The 26,492-nt window shown below is 33.9% G+C and overlaps 1 protein-coding gene and 1 non-coding gene across 3 annotated transcripts; both read right to left on the bottom strand.

Moving 5' to 3' along the window:
• Positions 1 to 2,294: 2,294 nt before the first annotated feature.
• TRNAT-UGU lies at positions 2,295 to 2,366 on the bottom strand. The gene has a single exon. It is a non-coding gene; the product is annotated as a tRNA-Thr (tRNA).
• Positions 2,367 to 3,334: 968 nt separating this feature from the next.
• Positions 3,335 to 26,203, bottom strand: LOC113864346 (eIF-2-alpha kinase GCN2). 2 transcript variants are annotated; one of them, XM_027497951.1, is made up of 29 exons: positions 25,815 to 26,203; positions 25,639 to 25,707; positions 25,504 to 25,563; positions 25,329 to 25,434; positions 24,641 to 24,745; positions 23,908 to 24,294; positions 22,252 to 22,383; positions 22,080 to 22,166; positions 21,887 to 21,973; positions 21,697 to 21,805; positions 20,839 to 20,950; positions 19,359 to 19,413; positions 13,950 to 14,119; positions 12,753 to 12,937; positions 12,084 to 12,232; positions 11,738 to 11,987; positions 10,630 to 10,909; positions 10,432 to 10,525; positions 9,131 to 9,211; positions 8,807 to 8,863; positions 8,098 to 8,229; positions 7,930 to 8,013; positions 7,736 to 7,844; positions 7,512 to 7,648; positions 5,581 to 5,688; positions 5,081 to 5,166; positions 4,792 to 4,894; positions 4,593 to 4,715; positions 3,335 to 3,835 (listed from the first exon to the last, which is right to left on the bottom strand). In XM_027497951.1, the coding sequence occupies exons 1-29, from the start codon at positions 25,949 to 25,951 to the stop codon at positions 3,725 to 3,727; spliced, it is 3,705 nt and encodes a 1,234-aa protein (XP_027353752.1). In that variant the 5' UTR covers positions 25,952 to 26,203; the 3' UTR covers positions 3,335 to 3,724. The 2 variants fall into 2 exon arrangements, with proteins under 2 accessions (XP_027353752.1, XP_027353753.1); XM_027497952.1 differs by lacking the exon at positions 25,815 to 26,203 and having other exon boundaries at positions 25,653 to 25,707.
• Positions 26,204 to 26,492: the final 289 nt, after the last annotated feature.

Below are 26,492 nucleotides of genomic sequence, written 5' to 3'. Positions count from 1 at the left end.
GAAAAAAGAAAGAAAAAATAGTAAAAATTAGTTACATATGATATAATATAAATAAATGCACAAGATTGTAAGAAGATGATGGATGAAATGAGGCAAATCAGCGATAAACTTTATAAAAATAAAGCAATATAAATCAGTATTATGTGTATATGATATGCAAAAGACTCTAGTAAATAGGATTCTCTCTCTTAAAGAGTATGTAGTAAAAACCTTTTTTAACTCTAATAAAAAGGATTATGATTTTTAATTTTAAGGTTTTATTATTTTAAAATTTAATTGATTTAATATATTATTATATTATAATTTTATATAAAATTATTTAATATATTATTATAAATTTTAAATAGGTTGCTCTAAAAGGCCTGATAGGTTTTTTCTTAAACTCAAGTTTGGCTTATTTAATTAATTAGACTTTTTAAAAAAGTCTAAATTAAGCCTATTAATTAAATATGTTAGGTTGGACTAGGCTTTAAAAAGGTTAGACCATAAACCCCTATCGAATGACCTAACCTATTTCCATATCTATTCATTAGCATACTCATACGGTTGCTTAAATCATAGATAGGATTCAACGTGTTTGTCAGACATGAAAGATGAGTGAATAGAAAAACAAATAATAATACTTAATTGTGCATATTAAAATTGTTTAAATATTAAGATATGTTTCAATGGAAAATTTTAGAATTTCATAAAATTTGACATTAATAATAAAAAATAATTAAAATATAAATTAAGTATAAAAAATTATAAAATAATTACAAAAAATTATAGATAATAAATGGCATTTTAATTTCTCTTTAAAATTTTCATTTAAATTTTTAACTAAAATTTTAAAGTATTCTAAAAATATTTTTTTTACTAATCAAATATATAGAATTTAGTAATTTGAAATTATGTGTCAATACAACAAATAATTATATGCACTTTACACATCTAATCACGTGAAGTTTGAAATAAAACTCAATATTTTATTTTTATGATCGTTTCTTTTACTTTAGATAATTAGATAAATTAACATGGTAATTTACTTCAACATATGTTGCTACCACTAATGTACTACTATCTTATGTAACTTTGTTTTTAGCTACGCATGAAAAGTACAAAGCTAATCCTAAGAAAGAGTGAGCCTTCAAAAGATCTTTCTATTCAGGTATAAATAATTTGTATATTTCACTTACCTGTTTATTTTATTGAACCTCTCTCTAATATAGTGCTTATTGGTTGTTACTTTTTTTAGATTTTGCAAATCTTTAAATTTTAAAATCTTATTAAAGTTGATATTCTTTTCTGCAACTACGTTTAAATGTTATACAAGTATCATATTATTTTATTAGGATTTAAATTCTCTTCAGTCGTGGCAAAAATTGAATGTTTAATTTCATTTTCACTTAAGCAATTATATGCTCATTTAAGTGAATCTCTCTTACTCTCTTACGGAGTCTCAAACTATTCTCTCTTAGTTCTCCCTCTTGTTCCCACTCTCAACCCCTTAGCCCCTTCCCCCCCCCCCCCTTCCACTCTCCCCTTTCACTTCTCACTAATAGCCCTTCCTACTACTCTCTCCACTCCCTCTCTCTATCCTAGTACTTATAATCTCCTCTCTCATTTTTTAAAAAAACTACAAAAGACAACATATATATATATATATATATATATATATATATATATACTATTTTGGTATTTCTACTTGTAAGTTTATTTATTTTTAGAAGGGTTCATAATGCGGGAAAGGGAGTTAAGATTTTTTATTTTTTTTTGGAGAGTGGGAGGTGAGGGAGGAGGGCTAGGAGTTGAAAGCAAGAGAGGAAGGAGTTGAGAGTGAGGATGAAGAATAAGGATGGAGGACGGAGAGGGAAGAGTTTGAGACTAAGTAGAAGTGTGATATTCGCTTAAGCAAGTGTAAAATTATTTAAACAAAAATAAAAGTAGATATTTAGTTCTGCCATAATAAAAGAGAATCTAAATTTTTTTTATTAATTATAAAGTGTCATTGTCTATTTTAAATTCTATCACAATATTGAGCCTTTTTTTTCTAGTTTAAAAAGCGTTAAATTATAACTAACTATCAATATGTTAATTTATTATATAAGTATATACAAAAAAGTTGAACATGAAAAAAAAAATTATTTTTGAAATTTGGTAATTAAATTGTAAAAAGTGAATTAATATCAATTTTTATAAAAATAAATTAGTGATTATAATAATGTTAAAAAAATTGTTAACTTTAATATATACTGTATTTGTAAATAGTATAATACATGGCACATAACTAGGGAATATAGCTTTCAAAATGGTGCCCTCACGCAGGATCGAACTACGGACCTTCAGTTTACAAGACTGACGCTCTACCACTGAGCTATAAGGGCTATCTTCGAAATATATTATATTACTAATAATTTAACCCAACTTAATTTATAATATATAATTCACTTTAATTATGATTAACGGTAATATTGAATTCCAATATGATTTTAAAGGGCATAAATATTTTTTTTTATTAATATCCAACCAATAATTTGATGGCTTTACATGTTGAAATTCAAAAAGATTGTATTTTGTAGAGAAAGCAATAAAAATTTTGAAAAAAAAATTAATTATAAGTTATTTTTATTTCTTCAAAAAATTAATTTTAAAATTTAATTATAATTTAGTATTAATTCCTTCAAAGTATTTTAAAATGTTATGCATCATATTAAAAGTTATTTTGTTTGTTTTTTGCCACCCCATTATAACAATTTTTTTTAATGATAGGTATTTATAAATAATTATAAAGATAGATGTCTTATTATTATTAACGTTAAAAATGGTTTATTTTAACATTATTGGTAGCAAATAAAGCTTACTCAATATTATATAAGTTTCTTATTTTTGTTAATCTCATTTAATCTTAATCATTTATTGCAATATTGCAGATTCTTATGAATGTCTATCATCACACCAATTTAAAAAATATATATGTAAAATATCCTTATTATTAATATAATTATAAGAAAAAAATTTAGATAAAAATTACTTTAAAAGGTGATAATAAACATACAGATGTGATGATAGACGCGCTTCAAATTCTTTGGTAATTACATTTTATATTAACTAGTGTAACTTTGCAAATTGGATTGTTATATTGTTAATGATTAGTTTTTGTTATGGATTCTGGTATAGTTGATTTATTGCTTATGAAAGAAAATACGGACAAAATTAGTTGTTTGTTTATTTTACTTATCCTTTTTGACTGAAAGATTATGCAAAAGAAAGCTGATGTGAGCACCTAATTTTAAAAAATATAAAATAATTAAATGAAGTTTAAAATAAAAAATAAATCTTCAAGCATATTTTAAACCTAAAAAATTGAACCTCATTTGTTTTCCTTCACAAGTCCCATATTAAAAGTTCACTTTCTTTGAACTTTCTTTTTTCTCCAGTCCCGCATTGAAAACATGTACACTTTCAACCTCCCTTTCCTCCTATACAAAGTATTGTTGATTATGTATCTGAATCATCTAAAAATAATCTGAAAAAGATTCAATGATCAACCATAAAAGCAGCAAAACTGATATACATGAATTTTCTTCTACGTTCAAGGAAAGTAGAAGCCATCCCGTTGATAATCTGGTCCCGCTTAGAATATTGTTCAGTAGCTGAAAATATTCCGTATGCTCCAGGAACAACTCACGTGTATTCATGTTGAAGGCGGAGGCAAAACAGTTGTGCTTCTAAGAACATGCGATCAGATCCAAATGGAGGGATTTCTAAATTGTGTTGCCATAGCATCTGATAAAAACTTGACAAGGTTTTCTCTCTCAACGTTTTTCTCCCCTTTATGTTCAAGGTGTCGAACCTGGAGGCAATTTATATCAGTAAATATAACATTGTCTTGGGATCAGATTACATGTCCAGTAGGCCAAGTGCTCCAATTTATTATTATTATCAGTTCATTAATTAAAAAAAATTACTAGATAACTGCTACGAGCATTAATAAATTTACCATATCTGAGATTCAAACACAACTCTTATAACCAGTTGAACCGTGATAAATTTTGAAAATGGAACATATTTTATTCACCTATGGACAGGAGATCATTCTAGGATTGACCAGTAAAAATAAAAAACGATGATGAATCTGTCACATCAATTATATAGATTCAACAGGGATTAAAATTATGATCGATTCCCAGGGAATTGTCGCATACGTAGCAGATATTTCACATTAGAGAAAGAGAATAAATAGTATTAATCCTAATTCCCATGAAAAAGCCTTAATCTGTGTCATTCACTATCAAAATCTTCCATAGCTATCTGATCCTACAACCATTTCATCCTCCTGTCCACTAGCCTTCTAATGTCCATATTTTTTTCATCACTGCTTCCCACAGTCATTTTTTATCCTATTTAATTGTTTTAACTGATTCTTTTAACAGCCTCCTTGTAGAATTATTTGCATCTCTACCTAGAACAATGACCTTGTTCAATTAGCATAACTAAAGCACAAATTCTTTTGAGGCAACAGTCCACAAGACTGTGGTGTATGATGTAAATCGCAATAGAAATCACTGTACGAGCCTAAGAGAAAGGAATTGCAGAGCATTACACATTACCTTAACAGAATCTGTCAGGGAGAACCCTGTATCAGTGATGATGACAAGACATTTGATATCATGTTCATTAGCATACTCATACTGCTCTGTAAGACTTGGATCACGGGTAGGAACAAATTCAGCCTGATGACATGAAAGATGAGTAAACAGAAGCAAGTAATAATAATTATGCAGATTATAATTGTTTGGATATCTCAACCTTAAAGTTCTCTTCCCATAATTCAGCAACTAGCTCCATGCGCTCCACCAACAGACCACCTCCTCCTCTTGAACAGACAAGAATATTGGTGCTGGCTTCACTTCTGAAACAATTGAGAAAGTCACGAGTGTATGAGCATAGACCACCAACAATCAAGCTTTTATCCTACCAAGTGTTTGTGTATTATTTGTATAAACTAAAAAATAATTAAAAAAAAACTAAGTGCCAAGGAGTTTATAAAATTTTAAAATAATGAGACTAAGGAAAGTATGGGTCAAAGGACACTAACCTATTGGGCTTAAAATCTAGAGGACAATTCTGAATTATTGTCTCCAGAGCAAGGCTAGTCCCCACACCAGTGGGGGGATTTCCTTTCTGGATCATAGAGAAGACAAGTAATTAGAAAAAATATAACATTCACATAAAAAAAAGCTTCAAGTTCTCTACGACTGCAAGAAGCTAACACTGGCAAAACTAAAGCACATGCAAGTGAAACTTGATATCAACAGTTAAAGATAATTGACACCAATATGTTTGGGGCAAAGGATGGAATCAATGCATAGTAGAGCATGAGGGACAAAGCTGCACACATTAGCACCATTTCAAATTCTGGCCAAAGAGTTTAAGCATGGCAAGTTGATATCACAATTTGTGATCCAAGTAAATGGCAATTATACATGATTATCCCACATTCTAGAAGTATGTTCAATAGTCAGAAATAGAGAAACAAAATATTATAGAATATACAAGGCCTGTTGAAGGCAATCAGAAGAAATATGCATAACCTACATAGTCACTACTCCACAACTGATGAAGCAAATAGTCATATCGACCACCAACGGCCAGCAAGGCACCTTCAGAGAGTGATCCAGGACTGTGCTCTTTCCTCAAGTATACCTTCCAAGACAAGTAACTTCATTAGAATCATCAACACATGCATATTCTAGCCCCACTGATCCTTAATATGCAATTCCAAGAACCATCAAGCAATATAAATATTTTAGAAAGAGTAAATATACAAACTGGTCCTGAAAATTGTGTCAATTTGATCATATTTTGGTCCTCTTTGGAAAAAATCTAATTGGTCCTCGAAAGTGTCAGTGTGTACAATCTAGTCCCCAAATATGTCAATTTTGCTTATATTTTTCTTCATTTTGATTATATTTTTGTGAGAGAAGGACCAAATGCAAGAGTGTTAACACTTTCGGGACTAAATTATACAAAGTAAAAATTTCAAGGACCAAAGATAAACAAGATGTCACTTTCAAGGATCAAATTGTATATTTACTCTAAAATGTACCTAGTTCATTATCAATAAAAAAACGGCTAACTATTTATGGAACATGGCATAAAAATTAATACTTTTGTTTTACAAGTATTCCATTATATAGTTAAACAACAGGGCCTATCAATCTTTCCTTTTCATTATCAATACTTTGTTTTACAAGTATTCCATGATTTGCCAAATTAATAACAATTTGACATGATAGAAAAAGTTCATCATACAAAGATATATATATAAAAACAGCAATAAAAATTTAGATATTCAGTGAATTTTCTTTATCATATATTGCATTATGTCACATTGTCATCTTGATGCTCTTTTTATATGGAACATTACATGTTGAAAACAACAGTGAGCATCAAGCAAGGACATATACATAGTTGGACAAGAAAAACTAGCTAGTTCGCTGATGGATTCAAGTTTATTCTTTTTTTGCATGAAGCAATATAAAGGAGATGTATTTCTTTAAACTTTTCAGTCAGTGGCTCAGACTGATTATTCTTAGTCAGCAAGATTAGTTCCATAACAACAGTTCGGTGTTTGCTGTGTTAATTACCCTTTATCCTAATTTTTATGATTAACCCCATGCAGATTCCATTTATTAAACGAGATAGGCATAAAGTACCATGAATTTATTATTCCTATTAAAAAACTTAAGCCTAACTCACTCCCAAAACTAGTTTATAAGAGAACTACCATAACCCTTATAAAGAGTATTCTAGCTCTAATCTTAGTCAATATAGAACATCTTAACACACTCCCTCGCGCTTAAGATTGGACATCTGGTGCATGAAATTTGCAGGACTAGACATTTGTACGGGTGGTCCAACAAGATTGGACATCTATAAGTAATCTAACATTTAAACTAGATAGACTCTAGTACTATGTTAAGAAATTTGGGCCTAACTTACTTTCAAAAGTTAGCTTATAGGAGGAGAACTACTATAACCCTTATAAAGAGTATTCTTGCTCTAATTTTAATCAATGTGGGACATCTTAACAATCCTTTTACATACTTTTAATTGTCCATAATTTAGCACTTGATCCATGCTAAGTTGAACGCCATTCAATGTCAATCATTGTTCCTTCCAAATTTAAATCTTGTTGCAAAACTATTCAGAAAAGAAGAGCTTGGAAGAGTGTCAGATAGATACAAACAATGTAAAAAGGGTTGTATTATTTGCCAAACCAATGCAATAGATAAATAATCCTTTTGCACAACTCAATCTTCAACCATTGTGTAATGTCTAGGAAGGTACAGCACAATGAGAGATTCAAGTGATTCATCTACTAACACAGTAATCCAACCCCAAGTCTTCAATAGTTATTGACAACAGATAAATCATAAGTAGAGAATGAGGAGTGTTTATTACAAAATGAATTGATATGACAAAATCGAAATATTTTTTAAAACTAAAAGATAAATTTATAATACCTGAAAAAACATATCTCTATGATAACTTTCAGTCGGTGGCATTAGTGCATCTATATAGATATTTTTGTTAATCCTCCAAATTCTCAAGAGACTAACAAGCTCAGACAATTCATCAAGTGCCTTGAATGTACGTTTATCTGCAATAATTTACAATTTGCCAATAAGCATGAACTTCCTTCTGAAATGTGCAATTGTATACTACAATCTGACTATAAGAAATTTACCGGATGGAAGAGCTCCTCTTAATCGGGGGAGTGCCTGATCTGCAGATCCACAAAATCTTAAAGCTACTGTCTGTAACCTATTTACCATAGCCTCTGCTAAATTTAATTCCTGGAGAAGTGTTAAAATTGCAAATGAACAAGTTTTAGAACTGTCTTCTCTGATGGTACAAGATTTTTTTTACAATTTTTCTCACCTGCAAAAGCTGCCTCCTTATAACTACCCACTTTGATTTCCTTTCTGAGGATTGTGGGCGCAAAGAACCCATCATTGAAAGAAGCTTCAGAAAATTAGAATTCTGTCATACTCTATCCTTACAAACTTAATAATCCAGGTTTTGTGATTGCACCACTAAATGACATACCTCTGCTACTTTGAGTCTATGTTCTACCTTGACTCCAATCCATGACCAAATTGCATCCAGGAGGTCACCATGATTTAGATGAATGTCACATGAGTCTTCATGAAAAAAACAAGTGATTATGTCCCTTGTGACCTATAATACAATTGGTAAATAAGCTTAGTTCCTCAGAATGATCAACATCATATGACACAAGGCTGAAAGATTTCAGAAGCACAGAATTAACAATTATACATTGGATAGCAAAGATTCCTGTTGAGATTTGTTTAGATTAGATTTCCATATTTCTTTGTTTCCTAAGACATGTATTTCCTTGTTTACTAGGATTCAATTATTACCTGCACATATATAGATTAGGAAACTAGCAGTAAAAAGATAAACACATTATCTAATCCCTGAATCATAAGAGTTCAAGTGTGTAGTGATTAAATAAAAATTCAGAAGGCTGAGATCTAATATCTCAAGCAATTCAGTCACGTCAGAAAATTTATCAAGTCCTGTGTCTTTTTATTTTGAAAACAATATCAAAAAGTACAGATTAATTTACCATGCTAATGAAATCTTTCAATTGATAGAACCAGGTTGTATAACTACCAAGCGTTATAATGCTATCATGGATAACACTATACTACATGCAAAACTTTAATACTGAATAATGAAAAAGAAAATGAAAGCAGAAAAACCATCTAAAATATAAATCACAAAATAGCACCTTTATGACCTCTGCTTCTGTCAATGCTGAGGTACCACCAATAATATCAAAGTCTCCCTGTGGGCAATGATTTCATACTACGTGAGTTTGAACATGCAATAATATTTCTTGGAAAGTTTCATGTAGAGCATCACAAACCATTATAGAAAATCCAAACAGATTATTCATTGAATACAAGAGAAGAGACTCAATTGTTTAATATTCTTTCACCAAAAACCAACTGAAAATTTTCAGTTCAGTTGTCTTGTTCCTTCAGATTGATTTAATACAATGGAGGAAAAATAATAGCAAAGCTCATCAGAAATATCATATGTAGGATAATACCTGAAGGTAGCGATTTGGTGATGAATGTCCAACTGCTCTTCTGAAGACACATGATATCTCATAGCGTTTGAATGAAGATTTCTACACATAATGTAGATTTAAGTCACACATTTGGCCCTCTGCCTAGCAGAAATCCAGGAAAAATAATAGAGAAGCAATGTAAAAACTGACAAGGACATTTTCTTTGGCTCTGATGCAGTTCAGAACATCAGATATAAAATATTTTTTCTTCCTCTACATTTTTTTTTTTATTTTGTTAGGAGGGTAAAAAGATGTTCTTAGCAAGATTACAGCTAGCTGGAAAAAAAAAAAAAACTTTCTATAAAATTCTTGTTTTCACGTTTCAATTTAGACCACTTCTTGAACATCACATTGGTTGAGCAAAAATTGAAAATGTTTTGATTTGATTTGGAAATTCAATCTCATGTTTGGAAACTATTATGATAAATTGAGTTTGAATTGATTTGGAAATTGAATCTTATGTTTGGAACTCATCATAGAATTGATGTAATTTCATCTTGCTTTTAACATTTTTACCTTTATAGTGTAATATCTCTTATTGTGAAATTAGATTATTAGGTATGAGAGGTAAAATTTTAAAATTAGTAAGGGTAAAATAGTCTATCTGTTTAAAGTCAAATGCTAACAAATCCCACGATATTTGACTGTATTGTTAAATCTAAAACATTATATGGGATTGTACAAATATCATTTTCTATTTTAAATATATCAAACACAATTTGATTATAAATCAAATCAAACCCCATTTTTTCACATTCCAAACACTCTCATAAGAACAAAAAATTCATTTTGTTAACTCTTTTCATCCTTGACTGATTTCCATCTAAGTAGGATTTAGGAAATCACTTAGTTATTCTCTTTCGAAAACTATCCCCAACATAGTTATTAGCACCATACACAAAGGCACATTATAAATAAGACCAAGAATGGTTCTGCAAGCATTGCTTTATATTACTGCATCCACCTAGTAATGCCATCTAATCTATTTAGTTCACAAAACAATTTTATGATGCAAAAGAATTTAAAGTGAATCTTGATGAATATTCTGATAAAATTGGTTTTCCAATAGTATTTTGTTCTGCTAGAAGAGCATTATAGATATATATAAATCTAATATTACAAATCACATTTTTATCCATCTATTAAAAGTATTATTGGAAAACTCATTCAACAATGCCATACTAGAATAGTGAAAGTTAATTGTTGTCAAATTTCAACGAAATGGAATATAGTTGAAGGAAAAAAGGAAAGAAATAAAATCAAGCTAATAAATCCAGTACCTGGTTAAATATAATCCAGTACACAAAAGGCAAACGCAACTCATAGCAAAGTTCAAGCATGTCTCCTCCATGGGTCAGAAGTTTAACTGCATTTCTACTCAATAAAAATCAAAACCAGAAATCTTATATCTAGGCTGTCAAGACCACAAAGAGATATGTTACAAGGTAGGAAGGCATTTATAGAAAAAAGATATTGACCTATTAAACTGTGGACAATCATCCAATAATTTCATTGTCGATATTTCTAGGTGCTTTGCACAATGCTGTCTGAAAATTTCCCTGTTTACCTCTACAACATAATCTCGAACCTCAGTTTCGAATTCTGTGCACTGAATGGATGAACTTTTATCTCCAACTGACCCCAACCTACCAACCTGACGAATGTGTTTTGTGCTTAACATCTCTTCATCAAAGATAGCATTTAAAACTTTATCATATATACTCATATCCTCTGATTTCTGCATTGTTCGTAGAATATCTGAACATAGAGAACTAACAGTTGTTCAGGACTATGCAAGAATATATATGTATATATATTCCAAAGCAGTATGTAATTCTTAGACGTCTGCAGTCTACCAGTAAGATCAATTCAGCATGACATTTAAATTTGCATTATTAACTGCACTTGTCAATATCATCAGATTGCTTCTATATTTGTACTTCTTGGCAGTCAAAATATGTTTTATATTCATCAAAAAAATAATAATAAGCTACAACCATGTCAAGAGAGTGAAAGGTGTACTTTGCTGAGATATCTTTTTAAATATATAATTTATTTTAAATTTCATTATTATAAATTTTTAAAACATCTCTTTATTAAAGAAGTGCCTTTTCTTTTCTTATATATTAAAAAAGAAAAAAGATGCACTATCACATATGTGCAAAACAACATTTAATTTAGTAACTTTAATTTTTAGACCACCTTTAAAGTTTAAACACAAATTGATGAAAATGCTCTAAGTTTATCAGTTTCATAACAACTAAGCCTTATCCCACTAAGTAATCTACTACATGAATCACATGATACCTTTGCGCTCAATCAAAAACCAAAGTCCATAAAGTGCACACTGTAAAAGGAATTATGGTCTCCACATGACTTATATGTGATGATTTATAGAAAACATTGATTTATTATCCTTTGATTGACAGCCCAATGTGTTAAAGTTTTATGATCCATGTAGTAAACTTCAGCTAAGGCCTAAGAGGATAAAATGATGAATTCTTATGATGGATAACAATGTGCATTATGTAGGTTCTACACAAGAGTACAAAATCAGAATGCACAATAAAGTTCATAATCACTTGCCATCCAATAATTCAGACTCCATTCGTGGAGGAAATGCATTTTGCAGAAGTTCTGTGGCAGAAGGGCGATCTGAAGGACCCACAGACATTAACTGCCGCAGCAAGGATTCTTGTTCTGGAAACTCAGCAACCCAAGCAGGTCGAAGTTCCCCTTTCAGCTTCAGATCAGATAAAACAACATGTCTCTCCATTGCTGTCCCAAATGGGTGCCAAAGCTCAAAGAAAACCACTCCTAAGCTGTACATATCAGCCTGTAGCCCAATAAACCAAAGAATTAAATATTTTGGCTTAAAGCAATAGATGATAAGCCAACTGATTAGAATTAAATAATGATAAATGCTTTACACCTTTTCATCAATCTTGGGCCATCCTTGCTCAATTTCAGGAGCTGTATAGAAATAAGTCCCCACTTGTCCAGTGCCATCAATGGAAACTCCAGTGGTATCAGCAGGATGGCCCAAATCTTGATCCAGCTGCTCCAACTTCAAGAATTTGGCTGAAAAGAAAAAAATTAAAAAATTAGAAATTTTGATGTTGCATCAATAAACAACCATCCGTTATTCCCTGCTAGAGTAGAAAGCTCAAACATTGACAGGGAATCATTTTTTATAAAATTTTTCAATTAAAAAACAGGGAAACCACACCAAGAGGGGTATATAATGCTACTGTATAAACACTAAACAGGTGGACCAACAATCCAGGACAAAAAACATACATGAGCGAATATTACTATTGATCTTAACTGCAACTAATGAAATTCAACTCATCTGCGAAGCTGTTTTGCTTATAAAAAAAAAAAAAACTAATAGAAATTCAACATTGATAAACAAACTTTGCACATGCAAACTAAAATTGGAACTCTCCCTAGCCTAGATATTCCTTGGCCTTCTGGTAATTCATGAGCACCCTTCACAAATTTTGAAGTTATCCATTGTTAAAATCAGCTAGGTAGAGTAAAATATTGGAAACATAACAGAAAGGAAAAAGAAAAACAAGTAATTGATTCAGGATCTTACCAAGACCAAAATCACCAATTTTAATATCATTGCGAGCATCAAAGAATATGTTACTTGGTGTTAAGTCCCGATGAATTATTCCTTGTCCATGTATGTGTGCCAGGCCTTCCACTATTTGGCGAAATAAATGCCATGCATATTCTTTGTCAAAATGATTATATGATTCAAACACCTGGCGAAGAGTCCTTTAAATCCGACAAAACCACCCAGAAAAAAAGAAAAAGGAATGAAATGTAGTGAATACAATGTACGGGGACAACAGTGAGTGTGCTTGTGAGTTTGTGTTACACATGTAATTTAGTATACAAGGAGTTTGGAAAGTATATTTTTCCCTCCACTGTCTATTCCCATTCCTTCTATTTGTTAGTTGCTAATAATGTCCAAATTCCAAAGACTAATTACCAAACCAAATTGAAAGAGAAAAAACAAAGAAATTATGTAGAAAAAGTTATCTGGGGAGAGAGAAGAGATTGCAGACTGAACACTCTAGGCAATGACCAGAACCTGGGATAAGAAGAGTAAAATTGTCTAGAGACTTTAACTTTACTTGTTATTAATTTGCTGTGGAAAAGCATGCATAGTCAATCAGCTATTTCAGGAAATTTCTTGAGATAGATACAGAATATATCCCCAGAAGTGGACTTATTTAATTGTATTCCTTAGTCAGTTAAGAGATTCATATAAACTTTAATCCATTTCTTTTTTTTTTTTTCTTATTTACTTTAGGTTCTCATGTATATAGCTCACACTCACCCATTGATATATTATTCAATATGAATGAAATCTCTATTTTTGAAATTATGAGATTTGCAAATATAACTCTTGAACACCCTAATCACCCACAAATTGCACAGCTCTTTATTAGATGGTTATAAAATTTCCACTGAGTCAACTAGGCAACATGAAACACTCCAACTTAGCCTATGACACCACTAAGATTTCTTGTAACAACTGACTGAGTGATGGATTTAATCAAAGGATCACTTGACTTAAAAGCCTAAAATTGTTTGCACAGGAGCAGGAATAATTTTAAGCTTCTAAAATCTAAACAATCTTCCCTTACCGTGACTTCAGAGGGGGCACTGACCTTGAAACATGGTCAAAGGACAGGCTTATAACAAACTTACATGGATGGTAGCAAGCACAGTCCCACAAAAAAATCTAAATGTAAAGAATAGAACTCACTGAGAATCATACCTGGGACAGTACTCCATTTGTATATAAAGGTAAGTTGATTCAAGCTGACTCTCATGCCCAAAGGCATCATTGGAGGTTGCAGCTTTATAGCTGAAAGTAGAGCTCACTGGAGTCTTTGAACCCCAAGCAGAATCACCATAAGAATTAGAAACTCCAGTTTCAAACCATGCCTGGAAGATTTATGGTTATTAAAATCATCATATAAGCACATAATATTGTGGAAATAGATAAACACATGCTTATATTTGCATCTCTACTTATAGACTCTTCCAAAAACTGTCTCTCTTGGAATATAATTGTTGAGATATTACGTAGATTATTGAGATATCCTAGGAGATATTGTTTGATTATGATTTGATTTGTTTTTATGTAAATAACCTTTTAGGTGATTTTCTGTTCATTATGTAATTAGGATTATCTCCTCAGATTTAGCTTGATTCTTTCCTTATTTTTAGCTTCTCCCTGAATTATATATTAGGGTACCTTTGTACAGTTTTAATTATCAGAAATATACATACATTTTCAGTATTTCCTTTTCTCTTTCTCTAATCTTAAGTTGGTATCAGAGCCCCCGATCTTGGGGACTCTGCTTCTGCTGCTCAGAAACCCTAGTCTTCAAAACCCTAAAACAGAGCACCCTAAACAGTACCCAGGTCCCGTCACCGGCAACCCTCAGTCTGCCTCGCTGTCGTCAGATCGGTGCATCCCTGAAGCGCCGCCACAGTCCGGTCACCCACGCGCCGTCACGCGCATTTTCTTTCCGAGGAGCATCACCGGCGAGTGAGATACACGCGCCACCCTCCAAGCCACCATTCGTCTTGCCACCGGCTTTGTCAGACTCGCCGGAGCTTCCTCTATTCATTTCTAGGGGCTGTTCTCCAGAAAGTCTCCTTCTTGGCCCTTTTTTTTTTCTTGGTTGTCCTTGTTTTCTTTCTTTGGGTATCCATGAGTTCAGCATCCAACAACTCTGAATCTGATGGTAAGGGCCTTGTGTCCTTTGTCTTCTCTAGCAACCCCTCCATAACTTCAGAGAAACTCAACAGTAAGAACTATTTGAATTGGTCGGCTACTGTTAAAATCTGGTTTCTTGGACAAAAGCTTATGGATCATCTCACCAAGTAGTCGTCTGAGATTGATGCTGCGTTACAAGAAGATTGGGAACAGGCTGATTACCACTTGGTCTCTCTTTTATGGCATTCCATTGAACCTTCTTTGTTAGTCCATTATCGCACTTACACTTCGTGTTATGATATTTGGAAGAAGGCTCAAACGGTTTATTCTAATGACATCCAACAACTCTATGATGTTGTTCACAATCTAGCCACCCTCCAGATGACAGAGGATGATGTTATATCCTATGCTAATAAGGCTCAATCAGTCGTGAATGAGTATAAACTTCTTATGACCGATAATGACTTAGAGAAAATGCTTGAGAAGCTTGACAATGTCTGTATGATCTATGTTCTCCATGGCCTTAGTAAGGAGTATGAGTCTGTTTGGAGTCAAATCCTCACTGCCCCTGACATTCCCTCAACAGAAAGTCTCATTAGCTGCATCATACGTCTCCCTAGTTCAGGAGGAATAGGAGGAGGTGGATTCCAAACAGGCCCAAACTCTTCTACTCTTGTTTCTAATTTTGCTGGTCGTGGAGGCGAAGATCATGGTCATGGTCGAGGTCGTGGGGGTGGCCGAGGTGGTTGTGGTGGAGGACACCCTCAGTGCACCTATTGTAAGCGTTTTGGCCATACACAGGAAAGGTGTCTTTGATTGGCTTCCCAGAAAAATCAGTCAATGTGACTCAGACCTCTGATGATGGAAAGCAGTCGGAACCCAGGAACACCAAACAAAATATGTTGTCTGATGATGAGTATAAGGAGTTTTTACAGTACAAAGCATCACAGGCCTCGTCTTCAGCCACAATTTCCCATACTAGTAATTCCACAGTTTGTATCTCTCAATCATCGTCGGTTGGTTCCTGGATTTTGGACTCTGGTGCCTCCGATCATGTCGCTAGAAATCCCCTTCTTTTCTCCAAGTTATCCCAACCTAAAACTCTTCATTACATTACTCTTGCAGATGGGTCAAAAGCTAAAGCTAGTGGCATTGGTCAAGCCACCCCTCTCCCATCTTTATCTCTTGATTCTGTCCTCCTTGTTTCTAATTGTCCTTTTAATTTGATTTCTATTATCGTCTAACCCGCAGTCAAAATTGCTCCATAACCTTCATTTTTTATTCTTTTCATATACAGGACCGAAGTACGGGGCGGACGATTGGTACAAGATATGAGTCATGTGGACTTTATTACCTTCAGTCTCCTTCCTCAATTGCTTGCACCATTACTGAGTCTTCTAGTCTTCTTCATCATCAGTTAGGACATCCAAGCCTCAACAAGTTAAAGAAAATGGTTCCCCACTTGTCTTCTTTGGAGTCCTTAGAGTGTGAGTCCTGTCACAAGCTCGATCTCTCTTTGATATTATTCATTCTGATGTATGGGGAACAAGTCGTGTTACTTCTGTTTTAGGGCACAAGTATTCTGTTACTTTTATTGATGAGTTCTCAAGATGTATGTGGATTTTCTTACTTAAAGAAAGATCAGAGTGTTTCAAAGTCTCCTTGAAGAAATTCAAACTCAATTTGGCTGTTCTATTCGAGTTCTTCGTAGTGATAATGACAGAGAGTATTTTTTAGCTCCTTTTAATTCTTTCTTGGCCAGTAATGAGGTCATACATCAATCTTCTTGTCCCCATACACCTCAGCAAAATGGTATTGCTGAACGTAAACATCACCACATTATTGAAACTACGCGTACTCTACTCATAAATGCTAATGCTCCTTTGAAGTTTTGGGGCAATGCTGTTCTCACTACAGGTTTTCTAATAAATAGAATGTCATCTTCTGCTGTCCAGGACAATGTTCCTTACTCCATATTGTTTCATGATGAACCCTTGTTTCCTATTTCCCCTCGAGTTTTTGGCTCCACCTGTTTTGTTCATGATCTTTCTCCAGGACTTGATAAGCTCTCTGCTCGTGCTATCAAGTGCATCTTTCTCGGGTATTCAAGAGTTCATAAGGGTTATCGGTGTTATTGTCCTTCCTCTCATCGTTTCTACACATTAGCAGATGTCACCTTTTTTGAAGACACACCTTTCTTTACATCTCCAGTGACTTCAAAGCCTGCTACTCAGGTTCTGCCCCTTCCTTGTGTCTCTCCTATACCTCCGTCTACTTCCACATCAGATATGTCTGCTCCTCCTCCTCCTTCGTAGCTTTCTCCTCCTCCCTTGATTACTTATCAACGTCGTCCGCGTCCTGACCCTGCCATTGCTCCTCCTAAAGGCAGTTTCAGTGACTCATCTCCAGTGCCAATCCCTTCTCCTGCTTCGTATTTACCTGAGTCAGATAATCTTCGTATTATAGTTCGTAAAGGTATACGTTACACTCGCAATCCCCATCCCATTTATAATTTTCTCAGTTATCATCGATTATCTCCATTACACTCAACTTTCGTCGCTTCTCTTTCTTCTACTCCTGTTCCTAAGTCTCCACAGGAAGCTCTCTCTCACCCATGGTGGCAACAGGCTATGATTGATGAGATGCAAGCTTTAGAATCCAACCAGCCATGGACACTTGTTCCTTCTCCTTCTGGAAAATCTATTGTTGGATGTCACTGGGTTTATACTGTCATAGTTGGTCCAGACGGACAAATTGATCGATTGATAGCTCGCTTGGTGGCTAAGGGTTATACCCAGGTCTTTGGCCTTGATTATAGTGATACTTTCTCTCCTGTAGCGAAAATGGCCCTTGTTTGTCTCTTTCTCTCTATGGCAGCTATGCAAAACTGGCCTTTGTATCAGCTTGACATCAAGAATGTCTTTCTTCATGGCAATTTAGAGGAAGAAGTGTATATGAAACAACCACCTGGTTTTGTTGGTCAGGAGGAGTCTCGATGATATGTATGTCGCCTTCACAAGGCCTTGTATGGTGAGATTTAGCAAGGTTATCCAGCAGTTTGGCATGATTCTGAGTGAAGCAGACCACTTAGTGTTTTATAGATGCTCCTCTAACCGTTACATTTATCTAGTTGTCTATGTTGATGATATAGTCATTACAGGTGACGATCATGATGGGATTGCAGGATTGAAACAACACCTAGTCTGCCATTTTAGGACAAAAGACCTAGGTTGGCTGCGGTACTTTCTTGAAATTGATGTAGCTCAATCAAAGGCGGGATTTGTCATATCACAGAGAAAGTATGTTTTGGATATTTTGGAAGAAACTGATATGCTGAATTGCAAGCCAATTGATACTCCTATAGATCCGAATGTCAAGCTTCTACCCAATCAAGGGGAGTCCTTTTCTAATCCAGAAAGGTATCGGAGACTAGTTGGAAGGTTAATTACTTGACTATAATCAGGCCAGACATTTCGTTTGCTGTCAGTATTGTCAACCAGTTCCTTAATTCTCCCTGTGATAGTCATTGGGATGCTATGATTCAAATTCTGAGGTATATTAAAGGATTCCCTGGGAGAGGTTTAGCTTACACAGATAGAGGCCATTCTGATATTGTTGCATACACAGATGCAGATTGGGCAGGTTCCCCGACCGATAGACTGTCCACATCAGGAGGTAATTTGATTTCATGGAAGAGTAAGAAGCAGAACGTTGTGACTAGGTCTAGTGCAGAGGCCGACATGTGAGTTCATATGGCTGAAACACCTTCTCTAAGAATTGCGTTTCTGTGAAGTAGGCTCTATGAGTCTCATCTATGATAATCAAGCAGCCCTATACATTGCCTCCAATCTCGTTTTTCACAAGTGGACTAAGCATATTGAGATAGAGTGTCACTTTATTTGTGAGAAGATTATGTCTAGAGAAATTACTACATCTTTTGTGACAAAGGACCGAGAATAGCTTACATATGTGACAAGCTTGATGCATATAATTTATATGCTCCAGCTTGAGAGAGAGTGTTGAGATATTACTTAGATTATTGAGATATCCTAGGAGATATTGTTTGATTATGATTTGATTTGTTTTTATGTAAATAGCCTTTATTTAGGTGATTTGCTGTTCATTATGGAATTAGGATTATCTCCTCAGATTTAGCTTGATTCTTTCCTTATTTTTAGCTTCTCCCTGAATTATATATTAGGGTACCTTTGTACAGTTTTAATTATCAGAAATATACATACTTTTTCAGTATTTCCTTTTCTCTTTCTCTAATCTTAAGTATAATCAAAGCAGTATCCACAACAAGTTACTATATCCGAAAGACCAGGGTGGGATAGTCAACATAACAGACAGAATACACAATTAATGCAGAAACAAAAGGAAATAATAAGTTAACACAAGGAACAAAGAAGAGTTTCAATAATATGCAAAATGGTTCACAAAATAAGAAAAATTTACCTGATAATACCGAACAACATGTTGATGCTGTAAACGAGAAAGTGTAGCCACTTCCCTGATTTTCTCACCATAGATAAATTGATGAACAAGTAAGAAATGGCAATTGGGAAAAGATGTTACAGGAAAACCAAAGAAAAATCTAGGACAATGGACAAAACAGACAGCAGTCAAATAATGAGAGACTGTTTTCTTTTATACTTTCTAACACGTGTAAAAAGAGTGATACGGGGTGGCCAACATTAATGGAAATGAATAACATAAAACATCATGAGGCAATAAACAAGATATGTGCGGCTTTATAATTCCATATTGTAATCAAATTGACCCAGACAAAAATCACTATATACTGCAAAGATATGGTTTAAACAGAATGGGCCATAGCAAACATATTTATTTGCAAGTCATCCTAGCTTGCACCTTTGTTCTCTACTTTTTAATTCTCCTAGGCACTAAGTCTTCATTTTTTTGCTATGGAACACTGACATCAAGCATGCAAAGATGGCCAAAACATGTTCTTGCAATTTTTTTCATTTTTTGTTCTCTTTTGAATCTGCCCACATCTTCCATTATATATACTATCTTCCAGCCCTACAATCTATACATCTAATATCAGCTCTAAATTCTATCTTGATTTCTTTAGTATAAGTTAGCATACACAACATACAAGTTGATGCAGCTGTTTGGGGTTTAAATGAGAACACTGAGACACAAATTTAAGGAATGAAGATTAAGCAGCAACATACAAGACTGAAGGAATGCAGAAATGTTTTATATAATGAGCAAGAGATAATTGATGCAAGTATTCTTGGTATCTTGGAGCAATAATTAAAAGTGACAATGACATTGCAGATGGCCCTCAAAAACTAAGACAGGTAGATGAAATGCAAAATTGAGCCGAAAGAGTCATCAAAAGAATAGTTGAAGCTAGATAGCTATACCATGCACCATGTATCTCACAGTGCATTATGTGGGGGAAAAAACATTGCCATGTAAAGAAAAGATGAGTGAAAATATTGACTACTTGACAGGATTAGTTTAGCAGCACATAATAAAAACCACAACAATTAATATTTTTATTAGATTATCAAGATTTTAAACTACCAATCATACTTCCCACAGGATCAATACCACTTATTTTATGTCAAAGAACAAAACCAATCCTGGGCTTCCAAAGAGGGTAACATTTCATCGATAATTATGGTTACTGCATACTGTTTCATTTCCTCAATTAACCATAAATTACAGTTTGCAGGAGTTGAATTAGAAAGTGCAGACGAACAACTCAACCTGCTTTGTAATAAGAAATTAGAGATATGGAGCAACTTCATGCAGTAAAATTTTCCAATATAATCAATATGATAACAATGCAAGGACTATAAAAATCATGCACTGAACTTTTGATATTAGTGACAAAATTATACATTAAAAAGTGACAGTTATCTAAAGGAATAATTTATCCTTCATAGTTATTAAGGTTTACCTTAATATTCGGTCCGGCATGCTTTTGTCCTTCAGGCGGATTTTCTTCACTGCGTACTGCCTTCCATCAAGTTTATTTTTGCACAATACAACATGACCAAAACCACCATGACCTGTTTTCCATTCCAAACAAAACATTTACTGTGGCAATAGTAATGCTTATTATAATTTCAACTTTAATCCCTTTATTATGAACAATATGCAATTTTGTTCAAATTTAGTCCTTCAATTATTTTAATTGTTACCATCAAGTTCTTCCATTAGTTTTCCTCTTCCTACAGCTCACAAATTCTCGTTTACTTATCAAAACCTCTATGAATTGAACCATTTAAATCATTTCAACCCTCTTTTGCTTAAAATACACCAATAAAAACATCATATTTCACCCAAAATAAGAAAACCCTAATTTTTCCCTCTTTGAAACCCTAACCTCACATTCTTCAAATTTCTAGCTTTTGAACCTTTCAAAACATTTTCTATCCTATATTCATTGTAAAGCCCCATTATTTGATTAAAAAAAATAAAAAGTTGAGTTTAATATAGATGAAACTGATTGGAGATTTGATTTATAACAATTTAAAAAATTAGACTCAATGCAAGCAAAAAATTTTGAGGAGCCAAAATTACATAGTAGTAATAGTAAAGGGACCAAAATTTTGAGGAGCCAAAATTATTGTTTCAAAAACAATAAGGACCCTATTATCATTTCCAAGAAACACCAAAGAACAGGCAATCCACATCATCAACTAAAAAGAAAGTTACAGCCATCAACTATCACCATGCTATACATCTAGGAGTATGAGCCCACAGAATTATACTTGTCTATATGTATAACTTGAAATCCATGAAGTTCATTTACCAAGTGGCCTTAGCTCCTCAAAATCATTCAAATATCGAGAACTGTGGGGAAGTGTGGCTGAGCCTCCAATATCAGAAGGTTTCCAGAATTGAGATATACAGGATGAAGCCTAGACAAAAACATAAATAAATAAATAAATAACAGATTAAGTGGTGAGAAATGGAAAATATGTCCCTATGGATTAGCCAACCTGGTGTTTCTCAAAAACACTATCAAAGGTTTTGTTGAAAATGGAAGGTGGTTCAGAGGCCATATCACGTGCCAGGTCAGAAATGATCTGCAAATTAACTCAAAAGGATTAGGATAACAGTAGAACAAACATTATTTAAGAAATTAAAGTATTAATATTTTTATTTTTGGTAAAGTAGTGATCTTTTTCATACCCCTAAATTGTACAGCTCTGTCACCACTTGTGGCAAAGAGTCAGCCAATGCTCCTTTAGAAGCACAAACATGGCGAAGCATGTGAACCTAACGCAAAAGGAAGAAAAACCAAATCAATGCTGAGCATAATTCTCAAGTGAAGTGAAGCTGATAACAATAATTAGAATTTTACCATTATGAGATCCTTTTCAACTGTTTGAGATGGTTGGTGATGAGGCAAGGATGCAGAAGATTGAGAATCTGAAGACTCACTTTTAAACATACCTTCATTATCTTCTGCTTTATACTCATCAACAATAAAATACTGCAGGTACAAATATAGAAAATAAAGGAGTTGACATAACAAATGTCTCAAACAGATGCAAGCCAATTACAACGGTACCAAGTATAACAGAATTTCTAAATTTCAATTAACCTTGAACCATTTGACATCCATCCCTGAAGAACGGAGGCACATTGCATCAATTCAAGGAATTTGATTATAAGTATCCATCTTGATTTATCTTTAGTAAGTTATTTAGAACAAACCTAGACCAATCAGGTAACAAAATAATGAACAGTAAGAGACTAAGAGGCTAACAGTCCAGGTAAGGTCCGGATGAAAAAGACCAATCAGGTAAGGGTTTTCTTATCAAGACTTACAAGTAGGTCTTTAACAATCTTGCTATAGGATGACATACAAAGACATATAATACTTAATTTTTGTCCACCTATAAAAATTACCAATTTTCTGGTTTTAACTCTTATTCACTGTACAATGATTTCAAACATCAAACTCAAATTCAACAACAATCAAGCTTTTTTCTACTAAGTGACATCAGCCACATGAATCAAACAATGCCATAATATTTTGTCATATGTCATGTCTATAGACAAATTATGGAATTCTAAATCCTTCCTAATTGTTTTTCCTGTAGTTTTTCTTGGCCACCCTAGCTCCCTCTGTCTCTACAACTGGCCACCTTGCATCTGATCTACTCTCCTTACTAAGTCTTCTATAGGTCTTCTCTACTTGTGCCCAGAGTCCTGAACTACCTAAGGTGAGATTCTACCATCTTTGCTATATAATAGATGCCACCCCAACTTTTTCTGACATATTCCTTCCCAATCCTGTCTTGCCTAAAATGTCCACTCATTCATCTCAGTCATCTTTGTTACATTAAATTTATTTTTCTGTTGTCTTTTTACCACCCAACACTGTGTTCCATACATCACTGCAGATGTTATAGTTGTGCGGTAAAATTTTCCTTTTAAGTTAGAACAGCACCTATTTATCATAGATAACACCCAAGAAACTCCTCCATTTCATCCATCTCATTTGAATCCTATGGTCTACCTCCCTTTCTTTCTCTGGTGTCCTTCCTATAAGATTGACCCTAGAAACTTAAAATTATCTAGTACGTCCATTCATCAAACTCAAAAATCACCCAGCTAAAAAGGTTGATAACTTCTACTTTACCTGATCTGCATTCTTCCTCTGCCATTGCCAAATTAATATTCAACAGTATAGTGTATCAAACCTTCCAAGAATTTTACATAAAAAACATGTACCATCCACGTAAATTGCTTAACTTTTATTCCCTCCAGAATCAATGATCTTTTCATAAGAGAAAAGGCAAAGAAAAGCCCAAAAATCATTTAAACACTCATCAATTATGACAGTTAGAAACATTATTCTGGCTTGGTAAAAACAATGACCTTAAAAATGAATGCATCTTAATACTATTGCCCTTGTCAAGATATTAATGTAGATGACCAAACCAAAGAAAAAATAGACAGAAGTCAAACAAACAGTACACAAACTTACAAGAAGCAAATCATATATTACCTCTTTCTCACCTTTGTAGTCATTCTCTACAAAATCCTCCACCAAAGATCTACTTGAATGAGTCAAAGATAAGCTATTTTTGCTGTCTTCACTAACTTCTCCAACAGTATCTAATTTAGCAGGAAGTTCTGGCATTATTAACGGTGTTTCCTTACTATCAGGTTTCTTCTCCCGGGCACCTAAATGTGATTTTGAGGCATCAGACTTAGAGGGATGAAGCAAACTTTTTCCAGCAGTTTCGTCCATTCCAAAACCCCAACTCCATGACTCTCCATAGCCACTGAAAAGGTCTATAAAACCATAAACAAAAGAACGATTCTTATTTGAAGATGCCACATCCTTGGGAAACAATTCTTCATTGCTTTCCATAGCTGAGTGCAAAAGCATCTACAAATGGAGGATAGAAACATTATTACCATTACCATCAGTTTAAGCAGAAAATAACTTGTTCTTAGAAATAAGTTAGCAAAAACTATACGGCATGACAATGAAAATACCATCAATTATTAAAAAAAATCCAATCAAACATTTAGCAGCAATAATGTCAGAAATGTTTCAAATAAATAATGAAATTAAAATCCATCAACACTGACTTCTTCAAGCTTATTTTTCTATTGAAAACAAGACCAGGGTTGGTTTTATGATAAAAAGTTCCAGTGAATAATGACAAAACAAATGAGTAATAATAGTAATGAATGATAGCTTAACAGAAAATATTGAATAGTGAGCTCACAGATTCAGTTGATTTGACTGTTGGCTCAATTCCAGAAAGAAATTCTTGAGCAGCCTCAACCAAATTAAAGATCATAACACGCCCCTCCCTAGCATTTAAATTAGCCTGAAAAGGACAAGAACAAAGTGCAAAACAAAACATAAATACATTATACTTCTTCCAAATCCAAAGTAAGTAACCTAGAGGCTAAGGAAGAGGGAAAAGACAGACGCATGGAGAGAATAACAGCTGTCACAAAATTGTATACAGTTAAACCAAAAAAAATACCGCAGAAGACAAACCACTGAAAGATTAACTGAACCACTTATAGAAAATTCCCCTTGAATAACTATCTTTCAATTACTCTCCAAATCTCTAGCCAGAGAAACAATGAGATTTTAATTCCATGCACCTCCACCTTCTAACCTACCCTTTCCTCAATTTTTCGTTAGAAGCTCTACAGATCATGGTTCAATGATTTTTTTGTTTTTATGCATTAATTCCAACTTGAGGTAACCAGTACCCTTTCCATAAACTTTGGCACCACATGGCATGGTTGCTTCAGTCTGCTACCAGCACACACATTTATGTCCCAGAAGCATCGGCCATGGGGTAACCATAATTTCATCCATGCCACAAATATGATCACACTCACAATTTTACCACGCAAAGAATACATCACCAGTTAACAACAAGACAAGAGTTAGACCTGATCGTGGAGTAGAGACAAAAGCTTATTAATATCAGTTTCTGATAACCCTTTTTCAGGAGTAACCTGCAACTTCGGGCACTTGAAGGGATACCCAGGCAAGCACCTAGCGAGAAAGAGAATGGTCATTAGCTCGTTCATCAGCAAACAATATACCTTCACAAACCACACTTACCTAACAACAAGAACAGCAGAAACATCTACGTCCTCATAACCCATGTCCTTTGAGTATGGCCTAATAAATTTCACGAAGAAAACAATGAACAACAAAAGAGAGATAAATATTAACTGCACTCATGCAAAAACAAACCTAAGCTTAATAACTATTTGAGGTGGCGATCCTGGAAGAATTTTGCAGTCTTCTTCAAAAATTGCGCATCTAAACAAACAACAACGAAATCATTTCATATTAACAAATATCAATTGTAACGAATTGGAATCCATGTTAGTAGATAAAACTGCGTTTGAGCTAAGCAAGAAGCTTACAATGCGGTAACCTCTTCGGAAAGCTGATCGTTATCATCGGCGCCGAATTGAGAAACGTGATCTTTGGACTGCGTTCTAGCCTTACTCCGGCGACCACTCCCTCCTCCGCGCTTCTTCTTCTTTGAACTGTGCCCCATTCTCAGCTGAATCCAATTCGGTTTTCGTTTTCGAAATCAATCGAAACGAAACAGCGAATGAATGAATGGATAGTAATGAAGTTTGCGAGATTTTGCTTTCGTAAACGAGAAATTGGAGAGACAGTCAGAGTCAGAGTAAAAATACGAGATAGTCAGAGATGACGCTTCTTCATTCTTCATTCATCTGCACCACCACTGTCTATACTCATTTCATTGCTTATGTCGTCACGCAAAAAATACTAGTGACGCAGTTTTCATTCACCTTCTCCTCTTTTCTTTTCTTTTCTTTTCTTTTCTTTCTTTTTAAATCGCAATTCACACTACTCGTACCAGTGTTGATCGATTAAATACAAGTGTGAATGGCTAACGTAATTGTCCCGCCCATATAAGGAAATTTTTTTTGGGCTTACAATCAACGCTCAAGCCCAATATGTAAACGTGGGCATTAACATGGGCCCAGTTTGTCATATCCAGCAAGTAAATGGGCCATTGTAATCGTGGACCCAAATAAAATGGGTTCAAAAAGGGTGTTGTGTGCGTG

Source organism: Abrus precatorius, unplaced genomic scaffold, assembly GCF_003935025.1.
Source record: "Abrus precatorius isolate BTA unplaced genomic scaffold, Abrus_2018 Scaffold4, whole genome shotgun sequence".
NCBI lineage: Eukaryota > Viridiplantae > Streptophyta > Magnoliopsida > Fabales > Fabaceae > Abrus > Abrus precatorius.
Note: the sequence above shows the minus strand (reverse complement) of the source record. Positions and strands in the feature narration are given on the sequence as shown.